Source organism: Rhipicephalus microplus, chromosome 8, assembly GCF_043290135.1.
Source record: "Rhipicephalus microplus isolate Deutch F79 chromosome 8, USDA_Rmic, whole genome shotgun sequence".
NCBI classification, from domain to species: domain Eukaryota; kingdom Metazoa; phylum Arthropoda; class Arachnida; order Ixodida; family Ixodidae; genus Rhipicephalus; species Rhipicephalus microplus.
The window spans coordinates 6117931-6138333 of record NC_134707.1 but is presented as its reverse complement, the minus strand read 5'-3'; the positions used below and the strand labels follow the sequence as shown (position 1 = coordinate 6138333).

The 20403-nt window shown below is 41.6% G+C and overlaps 1 protein-coding gene across 1 annotated transcript in view; it reads right to left on the bottom strand.

Annotated features, from left to right (window-relative positions):
• The window catches only part of Cpsf100 (cleavage and polyadenylation specificity factor subunit 2), a 38867-nt gene extending 21373 nt beyond the window's left edge, over positions 1-17494 (bottom strand). The window contains exons 1-9 of the mRNA XM_037416127.2: positions 17205-17494; positions 13673-13938; positions 11497-11742; positions 7141-7229; positions 6282-6380; positions 4485-4607; positions 3441-3608; positions 1749-1846; positions 33-120 (exon numbers count right to left, since the gene is read on the bottom strand). Coding sequence (XP_037272024.1) covers positions 33-120; positions 1749-1846; positions 3441-3608; positions 4485-4607; positions 6282-6380; positions 7141-7229; positions 11497-11742; positions 13673-13938; positions 17205-17353 — 1326 coding nt within the window. The 5' untranslated portion in view covers positions 17354-17494. The remainder of the gene's footprint in view (positions 1-32; positions 121-1748; positions 1847-3440; positions 3609-4484; positions 4608-6281; positions 6381-7140; positions 7230-11496; positions 11743-13672; positions 13939-17204) is intronic.
• Between the last annotated feature and the right edge of the window lie 2909 nt (positions 17495-20403).

Sequence of the window (20403 nt, the reverse complement as noted above, 5' to 3'; positions counted from 1 at the left end):
AAGCATTTACACTCTGTCACTGTGCGACTCACCTCTCCTTTTGGCTCTGGCTGTGGCTTCTTTTCGTCAATGTCCATGTCGTCTTCACTCTCTTCGCTCGAGTCGGAAGCATCCAGTTCCCTGCACCAGTACAATAAAGTGAAACGCATGTGCCGAACTTGCCTGTGTACGGGCAGCCATAGGGTTCCGAGAAAAAGAAAAACCTGCTGGAGGAATCTCAAGTGCTAATGTCTGCACTCTTTTGCACATAAGCTGTGTGCTTAAATTTTAATGCACAACCATCTCTTAATTTTGTCACCGTCACATTGTCGCAAAGTCATGACAGTGAAGTACGCGAAACAAACGCTCATACCGATGAAAACTTTTTTTGATTTGGCGAAATTGTACCGTGGAAATGAAAAGTCAGGGCACAAGCAATACACGCTGTGCTCTGATAGTGACATGATCACAGTGATTAGCCATTAGTGATCTAATCTGCAGTAAAGCAACTCACTATTTATACATATGGCATCAAAGATTTCAGCATTATCGGTGGTAGTCGTGTTATTTTCAGAATAATTTCTATAGTTTGAGTCAAGCATGCAATCATATCATAAGATTATAAAATGATTGGGGATGTTTCAAGAGGCTTCGTTGCAACCTGGGCAAGGCAGTAGTTACAAGCGTAATGGGCCATTTAGGGCCCGTTCACGCTGGTGGTAAGTCTGCCCTAATGGCGCGGTGCCGTAGACTGTCGGCCGCCACAGTCCGCGGGAAAGGTGTTCAATGTGCACGGCAAGCTTTGCCGGTGAAACATTTCAGCTTCCGAAAAATGTGGCTGCTCTTCTATATGTAGTTGTCGACCACCTGGAATCTATCAAACGACCGCCTGTTGTTCTTTACCTTGTAAGCTTCGATATTCGCTTTAGACTCATGTCCTTCAGCTTCGACAACACAGTGCTGTAAGTGATTCGGCACCTTTGAGAGTCATAAACAAATAATCGATGTTATAAACTTAGTGAGCCTTCTCGAATCTCTAAGCATATATTACACGTTTGTTAGTTGTTTCTAACACTTGATAGCAGGTGGCACTTGTCCGGGCGCCAGATTTATTGCACGTTATTTGGTTTTACACTGCACTTTTTGGAATACCGGAGAGGTTATAACGCTCCGATAAGTGCTGGAACCAAGCCTGGGAACAAACATCCGACATCCACACTGACAGCGTGAAAACTGCGGAGCAAGAAGCAAGCAGCTCGAAGCAGTGCGTGGCAGACACAGACAACGCGGAAAGCCGACGACGTGGCTCACCGACGTAGATCCTACGCCGCTGATTGGCTACATAGCTCTACGGCAAATGGAAAACGGCACGAAAATGGGTCTCAGACCCATTCTTCGAGCGGCAAAGAAAGGCAGACGTGGGCGTAGGAAACAGCTTGTGCACAGCGGCCTGAGAACGCCAAATGGTGAGCGAGGTTTGCCACTAGCGTGAAAGGCCCTTACACACAGAGAAAAATATGCATATATAGCAATGTTGCAAGAGGAGCAGCAGAAATAGACAACCTAGATATTAGCAGGAGAATGCTACTGCCTGTGCTACAACAGTAGGTGTGAACCACCATTTTCCGATTCGATTGTGCTGATGTGTTTCGTATGTCCTTAATCACTGCCTTAGTTCTTTTCTTTCTGTGAAGTTTGCGTAGGAAACATCGACCATGCCTAACCAACTAGCCCATTGTCAAGTTTTTCTTACGAAAAAAAATACTCACGTATCGCGTTCAGCTTTCTGTCGTGCTGCGGCAAGCTCTTTTTCCTTGCGCATGTACTCTTCGAGTTCTGAGCCTTCTAAGCGAACACGCTTCTTGACCTGTGGAGAAGAGAGGGAAACAAACAAGTTAGTTTCGGTACATGCTTAAGCACATGGCACTTATAAAAAATTTATTCTCCACGATTATGTGAAAGGAAACCCACTAATCTGCATGCTCAACTAAACATGCCCGAGGTTTTCCATTGGACTACAAAATATATAAATACAGTAAATACTTATCACCATCCTCCCCTCAAAAAAGATAATTGTAGTCAAAGCATGAATCGCTTTCAACTGTGGCTATCACTGAAGATGATCTACTTGGATTGCTAATAATACTGTTGGGGTTTAACATCCCAAAATGATGATTTGATTATGAGGAATACGCCAGTGGAGGACTGTGGAAATTTTAGCCACTTGGGGTTCCTTCTTAACATGCACCTAGACCTAAGTACGCAATTCCTAAACATTCACGCACTTGGACTGCTATGAAAACAGCTAAGGGCCCATATTGTTAAGTTGGTGACGGTGAGCTGGCCAGCACCCAGACAGAAACAGGGGCTACATCGGCAACAAACTTAAAGAGAGCTTACTGGGCGAACCTGCGCCCTAAAAGTAAGAGAAGGAATCCCTCAAGGGTGGTAGACAACTGTGTGGCCAAACGGCTGATGTCAGACGGTACCGGGTGGATTATGCAGCAATCTCCCTTTTTTCATTACACCACATTCAGCCATCAGGCAGGCAAATGGGTATGCTTGATAACAAGCGAGAAGAGTGTTGAAGCAGATAAAAAGCTGAGAAATGAATAAAGTTCATGCTAATGTTAAGCTAATAATAATAGTAATGTTAACATTAAGTGTACAAGAGAACTTCACAACCTATAGTAGCGTGCAGTAGGCTACTTTCCTGTTCAGTTTCAGAGCATTCTTTAATGCCATCGCCTTGTTCGGGCAGCAATATGTATTGTTTCTTAATGCCATGCCTGTGAAGCTATCCTTTTAAACGACTTATGAAAGAAAAGATATGAGTCATAAGATAGCCGCAGTTTGCTTAGCCGCTTATTTAATTCTTCATCGCGGGCATTGCAGTGCAACCTGTGAATACGGTGACAGAAGATCTTTCTTGACAAACTTTGGCAAATTAAAGGGGACACTGAAGTGGAACAATGAATTGGCTTAGACTGATAAACTGTACTATAAGCACACTATAGTAGTTAATTTCACGATTATATGCTTATTAATAAAAGCTAAAATCAAGGTCAGACTTTCACTTGTAAATTTCACGCCGGAATCTCCTCCTGTGACATCACGGATTTCAAGGTGTATTTTTTGTATTCTGGCGACATTAGCTTGATGAAATTTTCTGAAACTTGGTATGTCAAGACTATGGCCCCTTCAGAAAACAACGTAGTATCTAATTTTTGCCAGTTAAGAACTACCTAAGACCTAACTAATGCCATCAAAATTTTCGTATGATATGTTGTTTAGAGCAGGAAGTAGAAGGTGGTGTTGCTGCTTGCATTGATTTTTTTTTTGTATCTATTTTCGCTTGCCGAACGTCCTCACAAGGTAAGAGTCGGCATTGTGGAATTATATTTTACTGAAACACCAGCAATTACTTTCCTCTTTAGCACGTGTGATGTCGGACTCCTTACCGTGATAGTGAGCGACTGCTGGTGCGGATTCTCGATGAGTTGCCGTGCCAGCGTGCCGGGCGCCGAACGGCTCGTCAGCACCACGCTGTTGCGCGGGCTGCTGCACCACTGGATGAAGAGCTCTCGCGAAAAGCCACACTCCATGTCAGCCATGCTGGCAAGCACAACCTATGTAATTTTGTTTTGTCCGGGTAAGGTAAGAGCAATCTTCTGTGCAAACACTCACGAACTAAAATGCATCATTTTTTTTTTTCAATATAACGACTGCTACGAGCAATCGCTCGTTAACTGCAATATGTCGCTGCAAATATATCTGCTAAGGATAATGCTGGCTCTGACATAAGTGTCTGAGATAAAATTATGCCAATATGACGCAAAATTTAAGACGTTGGAAATGAAAAAAAAAAGCACATTGTTGCCCCTAAAATTGTCACGTTTCCATAAGTGTCTATTGTACAGTGCACAGAATTGCAATAACAACAACTGCGATCTATTAATTTCATACACTGAACATGTTGAGTCACCATCAAATTCTGTTTGCCTTGTGTGTTCCAGTGCAATACCATCTTGATGCAACAGTGTCGCACTCGACATGAAAATAAGTCAATTAAATTTGAAAATTTGCTCAAGGCAGGACTTTTAATTCCCTTCCTAGTAACAATTAATTTATTATACTAGTGTTTGTTACATTGAAGCTTGGCTGTACTTCTTGTCAATATCTACATGTAATGAAAATTTTTTGGTACATCACCCGCACCCTCAACAACAATTCACGGAAAATTTTTCAAAACTAATCAACACATATTGGTGTGAAGCTAGCTTCTTTGCATTGCCGTGAAGAACTACCGCGAAGTCACTTTTGCAGGACAAAATTTGCATTTCTCACCTTCTTAAAAACTTTATTGTGCGGCTTTTACATGAGAAAATACGGTATCTGCATGTTTAATACTCCGTTGAAAGTGGACTCTGCTACCGATGAGAGAAAAAAACCACACAACAAAATAACCGCCTATGCGGAGGGAGATGCAGGAGCGCACTGCTGACCTTTGGCTCGGGCACCCTGGCGAGTTCTGCCATGCCGTGGCAAAGTTGGAGGTGTCGGAACTGGAACGGGTTGTTGCGTGCCCCCTCGAAGGAGCGCATCACTTTATCGCTCATCCACTCGACCTGGAAGAAGCAGTAACACGCATTGTCACATTCCTTGCCACGAAATCTGCTGGAATATGCGATGTGTGCTGCAAATCTCCTATAAAAGATGCCAATGAGACGTACGGCCAACTAAAGAGACAGTAAAGAGAAAGATGCTTTTTCTCATATGAATAAATAATTTTTTTGCAATCCCCCCCCCCCCCCCCCCAAAAATAAACATGCTTTCTGCAAAACAATGCTTGCTAAGCGAGAAAATGTGCACAAAAAAAAAAACACGTTTCTGCACCCAGTCACTAGGACATCGCAGAATTTCTCAGTGTCTTCTAGGGCCTACGTAGTTCTCAGCTGCTCAAGATAAAGCAGTCAAGGATTTAACATGCCAAGTTCCAGAAAATTTTGTAGAATCAATGTGGCCAAAATATGAGAAAAGAACTTGAAATCTGTGATGCGACCATCAGAGATTTCAGTGAAAAAAAAAAGTGAATCTTCCGACACAATTTTTTTCATTTACTAATAAACCCTATGTGGTGAAATTCACAGCACTAGTATTTTCACACCATAATTTATCAGTTTTCAACTAGTTTATTGTTTCACTTTAGTGTCCCTTTAAGGCCTGCAAGTATAATTTATTAGCATAACTAGTAATAAAGCAACAAGTACAAATTTACAACACATTTGCAGAACTTGTTTATCTCAATGGCAATGTGCTTATAGAACACATTTTAAGAAATGTTCTCAACAATACACTCAGTGCTACACTGAGTAAAACAAGTTATAAACTGCATAAAATCTATTGATATCAGCATACATATAGCACAGAGGGTGATTCTTTTAGAAGTGACCCACTTGATTGGGCTGTATTTTTCTAACAGGCTGTCCAGATTTTTAGGCAGTTTGCGGTAAAATATTCTGGAAGGACAAAAATTCAAAGGCTTGTTCCATCTTTTAATACACAACACTGAGAAAAAGAAGAGAACAAGTATAGAATTGTGAAAACTGCAACATTTGGAAAATTCCAGAAAAGAAGATTGTCGGGCATGGGAAAATGCATGCACCAAGTTTACACGGCACTGTGCGCATGCAGCAGTATAGGGGCTTGGTTTATGTGTGAACGAAACATGACGAACTAGGTGTTCCCAACTTGAGCCGCCACTGGCGGATGCGAATTCTACACCTCTAGCCACTCCCTCCTTGTAAAGCATTTCACAGTTTTACAGCCTTTGTTACATCTCTGTTCTGTTTCTTCCGTGTTGCACATCAAAAAAACAGAATGGACCATTAAATTTCCATCCTTTGCACACAACTGGATAAAAATCAGACACTCTAAACAAAACTAAAGCCCAGTAAATAGATCAGTTCCAAGAGAGTCACCCTCTATGGGGAAGCACAAGCATGGCAAGTTGGCATTTTAATTTTTCCAACGCATAACAAATCAATAAAACAACTTTAAAGATACTTCTGCGAATGTGTCACTTCTTTTCCATCAGGCTACTCGTTTTCTAGAAAGGAAGTATCAGATGGAATCAAGTGTACTACTTCTGAAGCACAGTTGCAATGCACCAAAGAGAATTTCCCTCAGTATCTTCACGCCGTGGCGCTGCAATTACACGGGGGGGGGGGGGGGGATGTACCATTGGTACACAGGGATCACTATTCTAGACGTTGTTCTCCATCCATTAGGTGCACACTCGCCTGCGACTTGGCAAACTCAACCACGTTGTAACTGACATTGTTGAGGAGGGCCAAAGAATAGGCCATCAGGCCAGAATCCTGGTTGCGCCAGAGTTGCTCCTGTGGAAGGAAATGAAAAAACGATTCAATATGTTCGCATCCTTAACAAGAAATCTGAACTCATATTTGAGAACTGAACACAACTAGCTAACAGACTGGACAATGTAGAGAGTGCATACTTTGGATGCCTGCCACATATCTCTTGTGAAATACACATGCATTTTACCAACGAGCATTTGGCATTAGATACAGCAAACTATACTCAGTTTCATACACAACCACATGCATCATTGTAAAAGCTGCAATCGGCAAAGTGCCTAAGCCCGTGAGCGCATTTCTTCGTTTCAAACAAGGCCTCTGCAACTGGCTCCGGCTGTCCACTACTGGAAATATTCACAGAAACAATGATAATGCTAGGCAATCTACAATAGCTTATTGACAACCTTACAAATTAAAGTTTATTTTTAAGACACAAAGCACCTTCACTTACAACTGAGTAAAAAAAAACATTACAGGTAATAAAATCCTAGAACTATTTCGTGGTATGAATACTGCAAGAAGCCTTGCTAGGTTCCATAGTATTACAAATGATGTACGCAACAAAGTTTAGCAGCAGCAAACATAGAACAGGGGGATGGAAGAACACATTTTTATTAGGTTTCAGTGACATATTTCATCCATTTTACTGCTGTCAAAATGGACTCCCCAGAAAAACGTCTGATTAAACTTCTTGATTCGAGTGCTCCTAAGCCATGAGGTGCCCTGCTCTACCACAAGATGGTGCTACGGGTAACATCAATGCAGACCAGTTTCAACGTACCAGCATGTGGGCCAGTTCGAGGACACGGCCGGCAGTGTCTACGGCCACTAGAACGTTGCCGCTGTTCCGCAGAGTTTGGAGAATATTGGCTGGAAGGCACCATTCAGAAGTGTCACACAGTACCATATCCACGGCATTTTGACATTCAAACAAATGCGCCAACACTGCCCCATACATCTGAACCTCAACATGATTAAAGGGGCCATGACACGGTCACCCAACAACTTGTGGCTTTCAGCAAAAACTGGAAGTAGAGAGTCTGATAATGCATATATAGATAAGAAAAAGTGGGCCATAAAATACACATTCGTGTTGCTCCGTAAGTAGTACGGCAGCTTGTCATTGATTTCGGTGTCACTTGCTCGCATCTTAATTCGTTTAGAAAAATTATACTCATGCAAATACGAATGCGAGAAACATTTATTGATGACTCAGGGCGCATTTTAGTGCCACATTATGAGAACATTTTTCTCGATGAACTGAAAGGCGTGTTTGCAGCAGCGCACACACCCACTATGTTATTGATGCCATGTTTACTTTGGATAACTGAAAAGGTGCTGCTATTAAATAAATGGAAAAAAAAGGAAGGCATTTTTTCAAAGTAAACAATAACTATATTTTGCCTGCGGCTTCCCGCAACTGTCTGAGTCTCATAATAAATAAAGCAACCTTTATATCAGCAAGATCAATGAAAAAATGATCAGTAAGCTTAAGTACAGTAAAATTTCGTAGGTGATTCAACTAGAGATCGACACGGGTCGATCTCTAGTTGAATCACTCTAATATTTTAGATTTTACTGTTTATATTATATTTTGTGCACATACCACCCAGCAGCCCGAAAGTGCACCTAGTTTTTTATCAACTGCATAGTTTAGGAGAAAAAAATATTGAACCTATTTTGTACAGAGGGACCAATCTCGTCCCTAGTCATTTTCGAAAGTTAACGATGATATAAAAACACAAATATTAGCTTGAAGAAGACGATTTTTTTCTTCTAGTAAATGTACGCAAATGAAGAGTGAAGCAGCATTGTTTGAAGCTTGTATGCTGCAGCAAAGTGTTTTGGAAAAATATCTGAACAGGTGACATTTTTTAAAAGTTCCTTGATGTGAGATTTTTTTTCTCCTGAGCTAAAAAAGCTAGTGTTTCATAACTTAGTGACCTATTACAACATAATGTTTACAATATTGCCTGTCAAGAGCGTGGCTATACCTCAAACATATAATTTTATAAATGGCCTCAGACTTTCAAACTCGTCGACAGTAAAGCCTGTTGAAAATCAACACTTAAAAAAACCCCATCTTCGATTTTTTAAAAAATCTCATAAAAGGTTCCTCACAGATGGTAGAAAAAGAATATTCAGAAACATGTTGCATTATTTTATTTGCAGCGACAATATTACGGGTGGAAGTTCTAGCTGCTCGAGCATGCACTTATAGACGATAAACGCACGAGAACGCGGGCTAAAAAAGGTGGTATTGAGCTTCTAAGTCTTTTGAACAGGACCATATTTACAGACGAAAAGCATATTTGGTAAACGGGAATGACCGTTTTGAGCACCCCATTCTGAAATACCTCAATTTGCCATTTCAAGCCGACGCTCGAGACACCCAAGTTTTCAGCACCTCAGTAGCTCACCTTGATTACATGAAGCATTCGTTACTTTAAGATTGTTTTAGTGCATATATTTGCCACATGTTGCAGGCCTATGTTTTCGGTGCATTTCGTCAACCTCACCTAATGATACAAATTATGGCTGTGTTTTGTTAGTGTCAAGCACTGCTGTAAGTCATCTAAAAAATTGCAGCGTTTTGAGCACACCATGGCTTTTGTTTAATGCATTCCTCAGCTTAAGAGGGGATAAAGGAGGGGGTCATTCCAAGTGTTCATGTACTGCCTTGCGTGGTCCTATGCAGGTGTTAGAGCATTATATTACATCGCGTTGTCTGCAAATATGTACGGACTGCCTTAGAGTGTGTCATTATGTCTTGCTCCTCCGGCATTAAAGCTGAGCAAAGCCCCCAGAAATGTGCCTTTACAGAAATTTATTCCCCAGTGTGCTAACCTGCTTCTCCTCTTTAAGTATGGCCCTGTTAAAACGACTTAGAAGCTCAATACCACTTTTTTCAGCCCAATTTCTCATGCATTTATTGCCTAAGTGCATGCTCGAAAAGCTGGTACTTCCACCCGTAATATTTACGCTGCAAATAAAATAATGCAACATGTTTTTGAATATTTTTCTTCTATCATCTGTGAGGAACATTTTATGAGATTTAAAAAAGAAAATCGTGGATGGGGTTTTTCTAATATTGATTTTTCAATAGGCTTTACTGTTGACAAATTTGAAAGTTTGAGGCCATTTATAAAATATATGTTTGAGGTACAGCAACGGTATTGACAGGCAATATTATAAACATTATGTTGTAATAGGTCACTAATTTATGAAACACTAGCTAGTTTAGCTTAGGAGAAAAAAAAATCTCAAATCAAGCACCTTTTAAAAAATGTCACCTGTTCAGACATTTTTCAGAAATACTTTCATCAGCATACAAGCTTCAAACAATGCTGCTTCACTGTTCATTACACGTACATTTACTAGAAAAAAAAAATCTTTTTCAACAAGCTAATATTTGTGTTCTTATATGGTCGTTAACTTTCGAAAATGACAAGGAACGAGATTGGTCCCTCTGTACAAAATAAGTTCGATATCTTTTTCCTCCTAAACTATGCACTTAATGAAAAAACAAAGTTCACTTTCAGGCTACTGAGCGGTATGTGCACAAAATATAAACTAAGCAATCAAATCTAAAATATCAACTTTTCGACCCGTATCGATCTCTCGTGGAATCACCCTCGTTAATTCGAAGTCACTGGGACTGTACAAATCTTTGAATTGGGTGGGTTTTGGAATTAACAAAACCTATAAATATTGGGGGGCTAGGAACTTTGAATTATTGAAAGTAATCAGAGGTGGTTGTTTGCTGCGTTAACTCCAAATGTTACGTTTTCCCACAATACCAGGGCCCAATTTTTCCGCAAACACGGGTGAACAGCGGGCACCGCTGCTGTCAGCGGGACAAAAACAAAAACAAGAAAAGCATATTTATGAAGTGAATGATGATGAGTGGGGCGGAGCTCTCCGCAGGGAGTTTAATCGCCCTAGTCGATCATTAAACTATAGACGTGAGAAAGAGGGACGCACGGACGGACTGGTGAACGCTTCGCCCCACCCATCATCCTCCACTCCGTGGATATGCTGTCACACCGTTTTTATTGACATGCAATGCAATGCAACTGGCTACTACGACGACTAGGATAACAGGAGATGTATGACCCATGACGTAAGAAGCTTCGCTTCTAAAAAAAATAGTCTCATAATAAACTAAAACGTGCGCCTGCGGGAAAAAAAAGGGCTTCACTGCAACATATTAATGACACATGGGAAGCATGTCACCTGTTCCTCGCAGCGTCATTGTTATCGTATTCTGACGCGACAATTTGCTCAATCTTACTGGTAAAATAAAAAATTTAATAATGACCAGAGTGATGAAATTTGAGATGTGTTTTGGCTGGGAAACACGATAACTGAAATTTTCTAACCGAGTTTTCAAAGTAGGCGTTGCAGACAGGAACTCAACCAGCAGTGCTAGTGCACCAATTGCTGGAGCAATCCCCAATTGTAAGTTCGCATACATTGCAAATAGCATCAGACTGACCTTTATTTATTTAGCTATATTCTCAGAAAGAACGGGTAAATTATAACGAGCTGACGTTGTGAGAAGCATGCGACGTGGTGCCCACGTGTCACTGCTGTGGTGCCAAGAAGTGCGTCTTCTTCTCCGCAGACGCACACTTAACTCAATCACAAGAACGTCTTTTTTTTTTGCACTAACAGAAGCGTGGCTGTGATGCTTCATCTGTCACTCATTAGTATCGCTACACTGCATTGCCTTGTGCCTCCTAAGAGCCGTCGTTTCCACGGATTTGGGGTGAAGTAAGGATAGGTAATTGGCACATGGTACACAGTTTTTCAATTAACCGGACTGGTGCTGACCGGCGCTTCAAATTATCACTCAAACTTATATTGCAATGCACGGGACGGCAGAGATCCTTCAAATTAAGCAGAAATTTGAAATAACCGAGTTCGTATTAATAAGGTTTTACTGTACTACATTTTTTTTTACTGTACTACAATAGCAGGCATGTGCCTCTGTTCGGTAGCTTCCACAGTACTGTCAAGAAAAGTTGTCGCTGAGTATAGTGGGCATGTTGCAATCAGACATGTTCAAGGGTACCTTTGAGTTCGACTTACTGGGAGTCTACAGCATAAAGGTTAAATAAAGACAGACGCTTACTCATGAGCTGCTCATCGCGCGTCCGACGGCGTGCCTGCACGTAGTTTGCATTGTAGCAGTCTGTGATGAGCAGAGAGGGGCGGCTGATGGTCTCCAGGGCACAGCCATTGAGGTGGCGCTCCTTTTTGTGGTTGAAGTCCACGGCGTACACAATGTCCTCCTCGCCGTCCTTGACTATGCGCCATACCGTGCCCCCGATCATGTGACCAGCCGGAAGTGGAGTGATGGAGAGGCCCTGGCCCTTGCCTGTTGTGACACATGAAACAGACCGTTGCCTCTCAAAGTGAGATGTAGGTGCCATGGTTCTTTAGCAGCACTAGTATGCACTCAAGCCTCATTATAACAAAGTTGCATCTGACATGAAAATAAGTTTGTTATATCTTAAAATTTGTTATAAAGGTTTATTCCTAACACTAAGTCTATTGCAAGATTATTTTTCATATACTTCGTTATGACAGATATTTCGACATATCAGTGTTCATTATATCAATGTTTGCATGTATTTTACAATCGGTTGCGAGTTGATGAGCCCAACTTCCCATTGGAGATGGGTGCATTATGATTGAGATTCAACACATGAACGTTGTCACCATCAACAGCCTGGCTTCGACCACTGCAGGGCAAAGGCTGCTCCCATGTTTTGCCAATCAAATAGAGCCTGTGCTTGCAGCTCCCATTCTGCACCCGCAAGTTCTCAATTTCATCTGCACAATTAACCTTCTCTCTTTCTTTCATGCACTTGCCTAGTTTGTTACTTTTAACGACTGGTGGTTATCTTGTTCCAGTGCAACATCTCCCGGCCGCACCCATTTTGTCTTCATCCATGCTCAAGTACTGTATGTTAAGCATGTATAGATTATGCCCATTATATGTCTATTGCAATGTCTCTCATACTATCAACTGCTTCAGGACAGTAACAGTGCCTGTAATTATGATTTATATCGAAGTGTGGTCTGTGGGCATTAGTGGCTTCACTATGTATTTTAACAGAATCAGTAAGGACTGCCCTATGGCAATTCCATGCAACTGACAATCACCAAGGTAACAAACAGCCTACCTTCTTCCCTGTGATAAAACTTGCATTTCTTTGAGATATTACACACTATCAATTAACAGAAGAGTGAATAGATTAATCAACCAATGTATTAATTATGAATGTAACTGCATGTGAACACCTGAGATTTTTTCAGAGCTCATGAAATTCTGTAGCAACTTTAATGTAACTATATGTAGCTGAGAAGTATTGAAGGAACAAATTAATAGGTGATATTGAAACTTTTGCAAAAAAAAAAAAAAAATGAAGCTGCCTTCTACAAAAATTATTCATTGAACTGAAGATCTAAAGCAAGACAGTAATGTTCCTAATGGACAGTGAATAATGTCAGCTGTGTTTCTGACATCTGTTTTCTCAGTAATCATAAGGTGCAAGCAATGTTCACAGCACCAAAATTCTTATGCAGTAGCTGAATGCTTTATTTGTTTGGCTTATGTGCCAAAGAAATAAGGAAGTAAAGGATGATTTTGAATGCACCCTCAATTAAGTGGACCATCAGTTCAATGTGCAAGATGCGGACACATAGACAAGCAATGTCATAGCAAAAACATGGTTAAAAGACTTGCTCAGTAAAGGAGCATATACCAGAAAAAAGACTTTCACCCGTCAACCACTAAGCTGTTCTAGTACAGTCTGAACCACATTTAGCAAGAGCGGCCAGCGGACTACTTTAGCCGCTTCACCACTATTTTTTGCAAAAATATACAGATAAAAATGTTGTAATGATAGCAAACATTGTGATGCTGCATGGTACGTCGTTGTTCTACACTCAAACCTTATAATAAACAGAGTTGCATTTTACAAAATACTTTTGTTATATCTAAAAATTCATTATAAAGGTTATTCCTAACATTGCATCTATTACAAGACTATTTTTCATTTGTTTCTTTATAACTGATATTTCTTTATACCCGTGTTGATTATATTGAGGTTTCAGTGCATAATAAAAGCATGAAGGAAAGCTTGTAGCTAATGCGGCGTAGCACCTATAGACAGCACGTCCACAACCATGCACTTGACCCCTCTAAACAAATGTAAATCAAACTGTACTACGGGACTCAATTAGAGTATGAAGAAAAAAAGGGACATAGCAAAGAGGGCAGGCAAATGAGGCGAGCTAACCCTTGAGATTGACTGTTTGGCTGTACTTGAGTTGAATGATCTTGTCGAAGGCGGCATCGACATCGTCGAGGGTGAAGAGAGTGAAGTCCTCCATGTTGTGGCGCGACTGGAACAGGTCGTACATGAACATCTGGCCCATCTTGTAGACGGGCACGGTGGCATAGATGGGGCACTTGAGCTCACACTGGCCTACCAGGTACGGCAGTGCCCCCAGGTGTCCACAGTCGGGAAAAGAGAGCAGCACTGCGTCCACCTGGCTTGCATGCCTATGTTCATAAAAAGCGAGGCCATTATGAACGCTTGTTCGTTAGTTATCGATACTGTCAGCCCTTGATGGGCTATCGCAGGAGTGAATTAACACATATAAAAAAGAAACACACACGAGTGAAACATAAGGAAAGGAACTGTCACTGCTCAAACACATGCCATTTTATAGCACATATGAAAACACACAAAAATATCATATAATGTTCCAAGGCATGCAACTTGCATATGGCATCACAATGCAGAGTGTCAGGGTGTACATTGCTTCTAAAAATGCAATAAGCGATTTATTTTCACCACCAAATCTTGTAAAGAATTACTCTCTTAAATCGCTGTAGAAAGAAAACTGTACCTGAAGCAGTCATTAGAAGCTATTGACAGCTTATGAGACGAATACTTCGGATGCATAAGCATGTCTTCCACACGGACTATCTCAATTACAGACTAGCAGACAAACTATTTTCAAAGGCAACGCACTTTAAATCTGGGCTTGCTGTGTTTTTGACATGGTATTGACTTATTGGTGTGTTCTGTAATCATTACAATCCATCATAAACGAGTATGCACCACAGAAATTGGGTAAAGCCCTTGGTTAATAATGCACACACTATGAGTTAAAGGTTGCTTGATACTGCCTAAAACATTATGTTTGGCTTAGCCGTGGTATCAGAAAGCCCAGCGAAATTTACTGATGCACTGAAATTTCTCGTCTAAAACCAGAGACACAAACGTGCATCCCTACAGTAATGTCGCTTATTTGAAACACCACTTTTTCAAGCGTATCTGCAAAGTGATGGTGCACCAGTGGACTGGTTGTGAGTAAAAGATTTTGCAGCAGGAAACGCCGGTGCCTTGCCTGATTCACTCTTCCCTAAGTTTCACTGCAGTGGAGCTGAAGCACCCTTTATTTTTCATTGCGTGGTATTTCCTCCTAATTTTTTTTTTACAGCGATAGCTGTTAAGAGATCACTTTTCGGGTCACGCGCAGTTGCATGTTGTCCACTGTTGCCGCCGGTGTCCGTAACCACATCGCGCGAAATTAGAAAAAAACCTTGCTTTAGGCAGGCATGACTTAGCACCAATGGTACAGTAGGGCTTGAACTCGGGTCCACTGTGTGCCAGCTCGATATTCTACCACTGAGCTACACCGGTGCTTGTGACTTGTCATCAAACTTGCAGGCTTGATGCCGGGAAAGCAATCACATTAATACGACTTTTAAAGCGTTTCACAACAGTGAAAGAACATCCCGTCGTCGCACAATGTGAATAGCACAACGAGTGGGCCATCCAATGCTCCAACCCATTACACAAGCTTGTTCTTGTTTCCCTATTAACTGTGGCGCATACCCACTTCAGCCCTAATTCCTCATCGTCGTCCGCCACTGCATGGACAATTGGCACAAAATTCCTGGCAAGTGTTTAGCGGATACCACGCTTCTCAGAAGAATGATGATAAATAGCATAGCGAATGCCGGCCTACTACCCAAAAGTTTATTATTAACGCCCTAGTGGGTACCAAGCAAGTGTGCTTGCAGTAGTTACCCAATGAGTGTTTTGAAAGGGCTCTGAAAGGCGCCTCTTCTAGCTTCCGCTGTGACTGTGCTGTACCTTCCGTGCAGGCCTCCTCTTCTTATCTGTTCATCACTCGCCCCCTCTTTCCCTTCTTATCTTATCTCCGTATACCAGAAATTTACAATGAGGTGTGGCACTCTTGCAGTGTGTTTTGAAAGGCATTTGTGCTGCGCTGGCTCTTTCACTGGAATGTGGAGAAGTTAGCCTACTTCGAGCAAGAAACGCAGTCTGGGAACAAAAGGTTTCATGGGAAAACATTCTAGCAGAAAAGCCGACTTACAGGTGTTTGCAAGGTATACGATAGGGGGCACTCACTATCTTTCAGTGTCTAAATGTTGCCATGTGATTGGTTATGTTTATTAATGCTGCCACTTGATACTGAAACTTTGAGTGTAGTACAGCAAAATACCACCTGAACAAATGCCGGTTAAACGAACTTCTTTGCACCCCTCACAGAAGTGTCGTTAAACCCAATGCTAATGCATTTCAGTTCTACAAACATGTTTTGGGACACCATCCAATGCCTCTCACATCATGTTGATCAGAAATTGTCTGAAAGACTGGGTACGGAAAGCACTTTGGATATTGAGGACTACATCACATATGACTAGCATTGAGACAAGGGCCACTGTGTCTGCAAAAGAGATCATAGCGAGCATCCTAGCTAAGGATAAGAGAGAAGGAACCCTTGTAGAGGAAGCAGCAAGAATTGAAGTGCACAAGTGCTAAGCGCACAAGTGCTGAAGAAAATTACTATGTTCTTGAATAATGCCAAAAAAGCCGAAATTCAGATTCAGGTAACTGGCACTGCAATTGAAAAGGTTCAAATTTCATTTAAACAACTGATGTTTTGTTACCTCCTACTAACCAGTTGCAACATAGCTATTTCACTTTGGGGATCTTTCACTTTAACAAATTTTTTCCTGATGTCCCTTGAAGTTAGTTCAAGTGAAGTTTCACTGTGCTTGTATCACAGTTCACATTGTTAAAGCTCTACTTATTTAAGTTCCTTTGAGTATTTTTAAAATGCGCATTTCTTGACGTGAAAGTCAGTATTATGCAAAGCAAAACAAGGAAGAGACGCGCGGAGAAACAGTATTAAATTAAAGTGCCTACCCATATGAATTATGAAACAGTGATGTATTCGAGACTTTATGATGTGACCTTTACACAATAAATAATGCAACGCTGCGCCTGTCGAGTCGTACACTACAGTGGCCCTTCAGGAGCATACTACATATGTTAAACCAATACCATGCCTCGAAATGCTTAGTATTTGCATCATTGCCTTTACCTAGACGCTGAAATGAAAGCTGGCTTACGGAGCTTTGTGTGCTAAAACCATAATACAGTTACGAGGAACGCCGTGGTGGGAGATTCCACACTGATTTATCCCACTTAGGGGTTTTTCTCCAGTCACCTACATCTAAATAGGCGGATGTTTTAACAGTTTGCACCCATTGAAACACGGCCGGCGTGAGAACCGGCGACCTCGAGCTTAAGTTGGCTACGAAAGCAAACAAGCAGTGGTCGTAAGGACACTCACTAGTCTTTACACAGGATGCACTTAACGAAAAATTGGGCTCATTTGCTGTGGATTCACAGAGCATTGTATGGCGACAAGCGAAGACAGAAAATAAACCCGCGGGACAAGTGCTGCTAGCCACAGTGTGCAGGGTTGCACACGCATACTCACTTCTTCATTTCTTTGACAGCTTGCAAGCTGAAGAACTCGTCCCAGCCGCAGTCCAGCAAGAACTTGAATTCGTCCACTTGCAAAAGGTAGCATTGCGGCGATTCATCCTGAACGCCTGAGATGGCGTGCAATTTTATAATAGACGTCATATTTAAAAAAAAATCTCGCCTAAGTGCCCTAGCTTGAGCACCCAGACAGCTTGCGCGGTCAAAATATGCACATTTGAGAGCGTGAAAGTTCAGAGAGTCCGATGCTGCGGAACAAACGCCGGCATCGCATCTGACATGTTTTGCGCGCTTGCGTGGATTGGATTGTCTGCAAAATGTCTTTCACCAACGCCCCCTTTATTAATTATGCCTGACGAATGACTCGTGAACTTGCTCGCGCAGTCGCCCTGCCTTCAACTTTGAGCAAACGCCGTGCAGTGGCGCTCGCGACCAACATTATCATTACGGCTAGATGACGTTAGCCGTTGCTACAGTGGTTAGAATAGTACAGTGGCTCTATTCTAGCCACTGTACCGCCGCCCCACAAAGGAAAGAAAGGTGCGCCGCCATTATTGAAGGGTACAGTCATATTAATCTAGTTATCTATCCAACTACTCATCATCATCATCAAATTTAAAGCGTTTCTTTAATTGTGGTTCATAAAGCCCCTTAGTAAAAAGTTATTCAAAACCTGCTACATAATTGTGAGAAACACTATGTTTGAAACTATGCACAACTTTTACGAAGGCTATGCAAAATGTCAAGTTGCTGCACCGCTCGTCACAAATAGCGCTAACGACCTACACTAGTAAAAATTAACGTTCTTAAATACCGCTGGCAAAAAAAAGTGTGACAGCTGCTTTTGTTTTTATGCAGCAGGCATTCAAATAAAAAAAAAAGCACTGGTTGTTGCATCATTTGCCACAAGTGACACCGGTGACCAACACAAATGGATTAAAAAGAAACCAAGAGTGTAGCAGCTGTTTTCATACTCATGCGGCAGACTATTAAATAAATAAAAAAAACACTAATTGTTGCGCCATTTGCCGCAAATGGCGCTAGCGACCAACACTAATCGAATAAGAAAGAAAGAGAGTGTGACAACAGCAATTCTCGTTTTGATGCGGCAGGCATTTATATAAGGAGGCGCTAGTAGTTGCGCTATTCACCGCAAGTGACGCTAGTGACCAACACTAATCAAGTAAAACGGAAAGAAAGAGTGTGACAAGAGCTGTTTTCGTTCTGATGCGACAGGCATTTAATAAAAAAAAAGGCGCTGGTTGTTACATTGTTTGCCGCAAGTGACGCTAGCGACCAACACAAATCAATTAAAAAGAGTGTGGTCGCGGTTTTTGTTTTCATGCGGCAGACATTTATATAAAAAAAAGTGCTGGTTGTTGCATCGTTTGCCGCAAGTGACGCTAGCGAACAATACAAATCAATTAAAAAGGTGTGGCAGCTGTTTTTGTTTTCACGTGGCAGGCATTTATATAAAGAAGGCACTGGTTGTTACGCTGTTTACCGCAAGTGACGCCAATGACCAACACTAATCAAATAGGAAAGAGAAAAAGAGTGTGGCAACAGCCGCTTTTGTTCAGAAGCGGCAGGCATTTAAATAAAGAAAAGGCGCTGGTTGTTGCATTGTTTGTCACAGGTGGCGCCAGTGACCAACACTACTTGAATTTAAAAGAGAGAAAGACTGTGAAAACAGCGTTTTTCATTCTGATGCGGCAGACATAGAAATTAAGAAATTGATGGTTGGTGCGCCGTTCACCACAAGTGGCGCTAGTGACCAACACTAACCAAATAGAAAAAAGAGAAAGATTGTGGCAACAGCCGTTTTTGTTTTGAAGCGGCAAGCATTTAAATAAAAAAAAGCGCTAGTTGTTGCATTGTTTGTCACAAGTGGCGCTAGTGACCAACACTATTTGAATTAAAAAGAGAGAAGGACTGTGAAAACAGCTGTTTTCGTTATGATGCGGCAGGCATATAAATAAAGAAGGTGATGGTTGTTGCGCCATTTACCACAAGTGGCGCTAGTGACCAACACTATTTGAATAAGAAAGAGAGAAAGAGTGTGACAACCGCCGCTTTTGTTCAGGAGCGGCAGGCATTTGAATAAAGAAAAGGCGCTGGTTGTTGCATTGTTTGCCGCAAGTAATGCTAGCGACCAACTCAAATAATGAAGGAAGAGTGTGACAGCTGTTTTCGCTCTCATGCGGCAGGCATTTCTATAAAGAAGGCGCTGGTTGTTGCGCTGTTTACCGCAAATGACGCTAGTGACCAACACTAATCAAATAGGAAAGAAAGAAAAAGTGTGACAACAGCCGTTTTCGTTCAGAAGCGGCAGGCATTTAAATAAAAAAGACGCTAGTTGTTGCATCGTTTATCACAAGTGGCGCTAGTGACCAACACTACTTGAATTAAAAAGAGAGGATTGTGAAAACAGCTGTTTTCGTTCTGATGCGGCAGGCATTCAATCAAAGAAGGCCCTGATTGTTGCATTGTTTGCCGCAAGTAACGCTAGCGACCAACTCAAATAATAAAGGAAGAGTGTGACAGCTGTTTTCGTTCTCATGCGGCAGGCATTTATATAAAGAAGGCGCTGGTTGTTGCGCTGTTTACCGCAACTGACGCTAGTGATCAACACTAATCAAATAGAAAAGAAAGAAAGAGTGTGACAACAGCCGTTTTTGTTCAGAAGCGGCAGGCATTTAAATAAAAAAAAGGCGCTAGTTGTTGCATCGTTTGTCACAAGTGGCGCTAGTGACCAACACTACTTGAAATAAAAAAAGAAAAGGATTGTGAAAACAGCTGTTTTTGTTCTGATGCGGCAGGCATATAAATAAAGAAGGTGATGGTTGTTGCGCTGTTTACCACAAGTGGCGCTAGTGACCAACACTGTTTGATTAAGAAAGAGAGAAAGAGTGTGACAACAGCTGTTTTTGTTTTGATGCGGCAGGCATTTAATCAAAGAAGGCCCTGATTGTTGCATTGTTTGCCGCAAGTAACGTTAGCGACCAACTCAAATAACAAAGAAAGAGTGTGACAGCTGTTTTCGTTCTCATGCGGCAGGCATTTATATAAAGAAGGCGCTGGTTGTTGCACCGTTTGCCACAGGCGACGCTAGTGACCAACACTAATCTAATAAAAAAAGAGAGAAAGAGTGTGGCGCTGGTTTTTGTTCTCTTGCGGCAGCATTCAAATGAAAA